Source organism: Danio rerio, chromosome 21, assembly GCF_052040795.2.
Source record: "Danio rerio strain M-AB ecotype USA chromosome 21, GRCz13ab, whole genome shotgun sequence".
Taxonomy (NCBI): domain Eukaryota; kingdom Metazoa; phylum Chordata; class Actinopteri; order Cypriniformes; family Danionidae; genus Danio; species Danio rerio.
Window position 1 is genome coordinate 44375001 of NC_141041.1, and position 7337 is coordinate 44382337.

Sequence of the window (7337 nt, forward strand, 5' to 3'; positions counted from 1 at the left end):
GAGGGAAATTGAGCTTGTTAATTTTCACATCAGCAACTTATGGAAGTTTCATGGCAAGATTGATTTAGATAAAACATATTACCTAATTATAACTTCAATAACAACTCCATATTTCAGTAAAAGAATATGTTAAATAAATAAAATCGTATTCATCTGAAAATCTTGTCTAGAAGTTTTTCAAATTTCACATTCTAATATAAAATGTTTTATGGCGAGACAACATAACTACCCCATTAGACAACTAAATTTATCTTTAAAAAATTACTGAAGTCAAGAACTTATTGTCAGCTTACTGATTTGGAGGATCATACTATTGCCTAAATTAAAAGTGCCTGGGAACTTGAGGTAGGTGAAGAGTTTGAGCTTTACTGGTAGGCAAATGGGCGAAGCAGTAGGTAGTGCGCAGTAGGTAGTACTGTTGCCTCACAGCAAGAAGGTCGCTGGGTCACAGGTTTGAGCCTCGGCTCAGTTGGCGTTTCTGTGTGGAGTTTGCATGTTCTCCCTGCGTTCGTGTGGGTTTCCTCCAGGTGCTACGGTTTCCCCCACAGTCCAAAGACATGCGGTACAGGTGAATTGGGTAGGCTAAATTGTCCATAGTGTATGAGTGTGTGTGTGAATGTGTGTGTGGATGTTTCCCTGAGATGGATTGCGGCTGGAAGGGAATCCGCTGCGTAAAAATTTGCTGGATAAGTTGGCGGTTCATTCCCCTGTGATGACCCCGGATTAATAAAGGGACTAAGGCGACAAGAAAATGAATGAATGAATGAATGGTAGGCAAATGCTGTTGACAAACTGTAATTCAAGTTTAATATGTGCTTGGCTTTCACTCATACAGTTTAAAATACTGCATAGGGTCTATAACTCCAAAACTCTGCTCTATAGGTTTTATCCTATTGTGGATGACAAGTCGTCCTGTAATTTAAGTCAATTTAAGACATGTTTTCCTGCCTAGAACTACAAAACCATTGAAATAATTGGTTTGGAACCTTTTAGACATGGTTTCAAAATAAAGTAAATATCTGTCCCACCACTACAATTTTTGGTGTCATCAAGAACCGGAGCTGATTTACATGTAAACAGTTTGAGGTACTTGCCTTTATCCCTTTATTAGCAAGACTTTGGATCTTATTTCTTTGGAAACCTTCAAAGTGAAGTTTTGTAAACTAATTTCGAGAGGAGCACGAGATAGGATCGACTACAGCTGATCACTATCACTAATCACTAACTAGCCAATCGGATCACTCTAAATTCAATATAAATATCCAGCCTAAATTCATTTCTCATCTTCGTTTTGAAAACCCCCCCATCCATCCCTTCTCCCTCCTCCTCAGTTCGGGCGACATGGTGGCTCGGTGGCTAGCACTTTTGCCCCACAGTAAGGAGGTTGTTGGTTCTAGCTGAGCCAACCGATACTCTCTGTGCAGAGTTTGCATGTTCTCCCCGTGTTCGCGTGGGTTTTTCCCTAGGTACTCCGGTTTTCTCCCACACTCAAAAACCATGCAACAAAAGTTAAAGTCACAAGCACTTACGACAAACTAGCGCAGCTAGCGGTCTATTTAAGGAAACTATCGAGAACTACCTGATCTCATATCCCTCCTAATGCTTATTGACCAGGCGGGAGCATTGGGCTCATCTATCACCGAGCTCAGGGTTCTCTCCCGGGACAGCATGCCAAACTTGCTTAAATAGTCAAGCATTATCTAAGTGTGAACTCTTGAAACCACCAAGTGTTTTACAGTAGCTTTTAGACACCATGTACTATTTGAAGGAAGAAAAAGATCAGATGTTCTGGCCTTTGCCAGTTATCCCAACAAACACACAACATTGCCTCGACATAACAACCTTCCTGCAACGTTGTGTACCAACCTTGTAAAAAGGTTGAGGATCTATGTTGTAGCTGAAGGTTGTCACAACAGTGTCATAATGTTGTCATTTAAACAGCTGCTACTTTAGGTTGTGCTTAGGCGGCGTGGACGACCACAGTACAACATTTACTCAGCATCAACGAATCAATTTAAAATTCAACAGACCGTTCAGAGTCTCATTCAACAACAACCGAAAAGACTTGAGTATTGCTTTACTTCTTGCTAAATAAGTCATCGGTGCTCATTTGTGTAGTCCGGTTGTGTCAAGCTTTGATCTGTCCTCTTTTTCACTGCCTATTTTGACTTGTGGCTGCTGTGGATCTATCTCTGAACTGGATTCTCTGTTGGATTTCTTTCACTGACTGCTTTCTCCATACCAACAACTACACCTGGGGCCTCATGTAGCAACGCTGCATACGCACAAAAACTTTGCGTGCGCCAGGTTTCACGCTCAGAATCGCTCACGTTTGGATTTACTAACGATGAACCGAACGTGGGAATGTGCGCAGCTCCACGCCAGCTTCATGGCAGGCGTACGCACATTTTTTGTGCGTGTCTGTTTTATTTCCATTGGCGACTCCTAGAGGCAGTTGTGTTAAATTCCTCTCTACAAAGTGTCTGAGCCTTGCAATGGCAGCTGTATGAGGCGGGTTCTTCTAGCAGGTATATAAGATTTCCATACCATACAGTTGACCAGCTAAACATTAAAGCTCAATTTGTAGCGGTCGCCTGTTTTCCCAATGTAATGGGAGCGATCTGCTGCACGCACATTGCTATAAAGCCACCACCTGAAGATGAATTTGCATGCGTGAATCAGAAACATTTCCATTCAATAAATGTGCAAATAAAATATGATGCACAGACTTATTAATGATTCCTACTTGTCTTTCTCGTGATAAATAATCGGCAAAATCTGATATGTAGCGGGGGAAAAAAAAGAAGAATGAATTCATCAGACGCTGGATTCGAACCGAGTTCATGCTCGAAAGTGTCAAAACATGATGACATGCGTTTTACTAGCTGCGCCACTCAGACTGTTACAGATACTGCAACATTTTACACCTATAAATCACACTATTTCTTTTTTAACTCCACAGTGCAATGTTCAAACCCAACTGTGTTAACCGCATCAGCTAAACTCTCCCACTCTATTTTTTTCTTTTGTTGTTAATTCCGGAGGACAAACTTGCAAATAACACCGCTTACCTCCAGTCTACCTCCGAAAGGAGCACCTTCAATTCACATTCTGTTCAAATGTTCTCATTTTGCTTGCTTTTGCCATTGCTTTTTCGTTGGGTTTTGCCAAAGTAGAGTCATTAGCATATTCATACGGGGGAGGAGGCAGGGAGGGGTTTTGCGCTCGTGCATGTTGCGCTCGTGCATGTTGCGCTCAGTTTCACGTTCATTCGGATGTACAAAAGAATATGCGTGGGATTCGGCGTACGCAGTGTTTCATACATCTGAATTTTTTTCACGCAATGTTTTACGCAATGTTTTAGTATGATTTCCACGCATGTCTTCGTACATGAGGCCCCTGGTCTTCGGCTGCGCTCCCATCTGCTGTATTCTCCAGTCCAGTGCTTCAATGTAGTGTCTGCATTTTATTAATATTTGAATGTTTACTTGTTTACTTCTCTTGTTTGTTTACCTTCTCAATTTACATTTTAATTTAGCCTACCCTTTGAGTTTAATTGTATATAGTTCATTATTTAGTTCATTATCATTATTTATTATAATCTAAACTTTATTTTATTCTGTTTGCTTATAATTTGATGTGTACTGTATGTATTAAATGTTGTGAAATGTATAAGAAAGTTTGATTATAAACATTTGTGTGGCATTTTTACACTCCAAAGCTTACACGTGCAGTTGTTAAACTAAAAAGGAAAAAGAATGAACAATATTTAAATTTAAGCAATACTGGAAAATGATTACTGCTTATTCTGTATTCTAGGCAGTATTGATAAACTGCCAGGAAAAAAGCATTCTTACATGTAGTGAGAACGTCGTCTCACGGTTGCTGAATGTTACACAAGAACGTTGCTACAGCTTTCTCACGTCTTACATTTAGCGAGCATGTAAAAGGCGAAGTCGCCTTTGAGAAACGCAAACGTTGTACAGACATCGCTACAACGTAAATGCGTTTGTTGGGATGATTCTTTTTATGATAAATGGCAACCCCTCATAGCTCACTTTCATTCACTTTTAAGTTTGCCCACTGATTGTTTCGAATTCATTGATATCACCTCCTATAACCCCCCCCCCCCCCTTTTTATTATCATGTTTTTATTTCTTATTTGTATTTACTGTTGTTGCTGTTGTTATTATTATTATTAAGACATGATATTTATCATTATTTTTATTATTTGTAAATGTTTAATTGACTTTTTATGAAGGTTTAAAAAGGAAAAGTGGAAAGTCTCTTTACCATGTCGGTCATTTCAAGCATTTATGTTTATTTCACTCAATACAAAATGACTGAGGCTACTATTAAGAAAGAGCTAAACATGTGTTGTTCACATTTGGCTAGTTTGACTTGATTAACATGATAAGCATTAGTAGGATTGGTCTGTTGTGTGGTTCATTTAAATAAGCAGGAACAGCAGCATGAGCCAATCAAGTGTACTGAGACTGCTGAAAATGATGGCTGTCTGTCCGCTTCTTAACAAATGTTAGTGTGGTTTGACTTAAATAAAAAAATATTGCAACAATGTCAAAAGACATCTAAACGGACATCAAGCAGAGAACAAGATGTGACCAAAACAAACAAACAAACAAAAAATGGACAGAGTGCTAAAGAATTTCCATTTTATTCTTATCATAGTCACAAATTGGACCATTCCCATCACACTGACACTTACAATGAGCATTTTAGCCCAGCACACAGCAGTGTTTCGTATGTTTGGCAAGTTGAAGAATGATATTAATATTAACAATTAATAGAATGAAAGTAAAATGTTCTAGATTGTAACAATCATTTATTTCCACCTGTATTTCCTGAGCAGGATACAAACAATACTACTGATTTAAATACAAAATTATTACACTACAAACCCTTTTGATTGTCCACTTTTATAATTTCTAGAGAAACTAGAAATACTTGGAACTAATTATTATTATTGAACCGGTGGTATTAATAATACCTGTATTATTATTTAGTGCATCGATAATTACACGGTTTTAGTAGTTTTAGAGTAGATTAAATAGATCAACACTTTAGTTATGAGTCAGACTTTCCCTAATCTCTTTCTTTCCTTTTTATAAAGAAATCTCTCTTTTACTTATTACCATTATATTTATTTTAATTTAATTTTGTAGCATTTCTTTATACAGATTAAATGGGTGCAACCATACATTTGGGAGTTTGGAGGGTTTCAAAACATTTCTTTAGTCTATATTGTTCAACAAAAACACTTATGGGGAATAAAAATACGCTGATACATAAAAAATAATGTGGATAAAATATTAAAGCACCAATAAATGCACTGAACCTGCAGCTGTGGGCTGATTCAAGGCGTCTTCTTCCATAACAGTAGCAGTGCGGTATCTGGTTTCATATTGGTACCTCAAACCTGTCTTAGCTAGAAAGAGAAATAGAGAATGTGTTTTAAACGTCACAATCTATCTTCTTTTCCATTTCATTGACTAAAACTAAGTAACTCACCATCAACTTGATGCTCTTTTTCATTGGCATGACTAAGTGGAATCTTCTTCTGCTGTTCTGGGGTCAGTGTCCCCCGAGAGAAGACCACCTCAATATCAACACTGAGCCGGAGCTGTCAAATACACGATTATGCTAATTGACTGCTGAAAATTACAGCTGCAGAAATATGAACGAAGTAATTGTTACCTGGAGCGAGTCCAGTTCGTTGATGTCCGAAAAAGGCAGCCAGGCTCGGTAGGTCTCGGTGGTTTTCCACCACAGCGGGATTCCCACTATTATTACTACTGCAGCGATGGCCAGAGCAGCATATCGCCCTCGCTGCTTTTCTGTTATGCCCAATAAAACAATTTTCAATAGCATGCGTTATTCATAGGGACGGTGACGTAAAACACAAAGGACATCAATACATCCATACAGTGAGTGACCCAACCCTGGTATTTCAACATTAACAGCTTAAAATGAATAAATTAGCAACACGCTGACATTTCTTTTCAGTGTTATAGTTAATAAATAAACATTCGTGCGCAAAGAAAATACATAAACACTTATATGATGTCGAAAAATAACAGGAAATTGTTGCAAATGAATGAACAAGACTCACCGAGCTGCAAAGCTGCCATTGCTGTATGGAATGACTACCGCAAGGCACTCTATTGGAGGATTTCACCCAATCAGATGCTAGAAGGCACAGAAATCTCCAATCGGAGTTTAAGAGGGCGGGTTTAATGTCACTCGCACGCCCTTTAAAATGAAAAGTTATCTTTCTTCCGGCTTGCACTTTTGCAGTTCCTTATATACACTCACCGGCCACTTTATTAGGTACATCTGTCCAACTGCTGGATAAAGGAACTTTCTAGTAGTCAGCCAATCACTTGGAAGAAAGCAACTTAATGCATTTAGGCATGAAGACATGGTCAAGACAACCTGCTGCTGTTCAAACCAAGCATCAGAATGGGGAAGAAGGGTGATTTAAGTGACTTTGAACGTGACATGGTTGTTAGTGCCAGACAGGCTGGTCTGAGTATTTCAAAAACTTCTGATTTACTGGTATTTTCACAAACAATCATCTCTAGGATTTACAGAGAATGGTCTGAAAATGAGAAAATATCCAGTGAGCGGCAGTTTTGTGGGTGCAAATGCCTTGTTGATGTCAGAGGAGAATGGCCAGACTGGTTCGAGCTAATAAAAAGGCAACAGTAACTCGAATAACCACATGTTACAACCGAGGTATGCAGTATTAACAACATGTTAAACCTTGAGGCAGATGGGCTACAGCAGCAGAAGACCACACCGGGTGCCACTCCTGTTAGCTAAGAACAAGAAACTGAGGCTACTATTCGCACAGGCTCACCAAAATTGTAAGATTGGAAAAACATTGCCTTGACTGATGAGTCTTGATTTCTGCTCCAACATTCAGATGGTAGGGTCAGAGTTTGGCATCAACAACATAAAAGCATGGATCCATCCTGCCTTGTATCAACGGTTCAGGCCTGTGGTGTAATGGTGCGGGGGATATTTTCATGGCAAACTTAGGGCCCATTAGTACCAATTGAGCATCCCGTCAATGCCACAGCCTACCCAAGTAATGTTGCTGACCATATCTATCCTTTTTTGAACACAGTGTACCCATCTTCTGATGGCTACTTCCAGCAGCTTGTCATAAATTGCGAGCCATCTCAGACTGATTTCTTGAACATGACAATGAGCTCACTGTACTCAAATGGCCTTTGGGATGTGGTGTAACGGGAGATTCACATCATGGATGTGCAGCCAACAAATCTGCAGCTTGCGTGATGCTATCATGTCAA

The 7337-nt window shown here is 39.3% G+C and overlaps 1 protein-coding gene across 3 annotated transcripts in view; it reads right to left on the minus strand.

The window, feature by feature from the left end:
- Positions 1-6166, minus strand: part of pigs (phosphatidylinositol glycan anchor biosynthesis, class S) — a 20992-nt gene extending 14826 nt beyond the window's left edge. For 2 of the 3 annotated variants that reach the window (XM_087300296.1, XM_087300297.1), the window contains exons 1-4: positions 6131-6166; positions 5716-5855; positions 5530-5641; positions 5357-5446 (exon numbers count right to left, since the gene is read on the minus strand). In XM_087300296.1, the coding sequence (XP_087156422.1) occupies positions 5357-5446; positions 5530-5641; positions 5716-5855; positions 6131-6149 (361 nt within the window). In that variant the 5' untranslated portion in view covers positions 6150-6166. 3 annotated transcript variants of the gene reach the window in all.
- Between the last annotated feature and the right edge of the window lie 1171 nt (positions 6167-7337).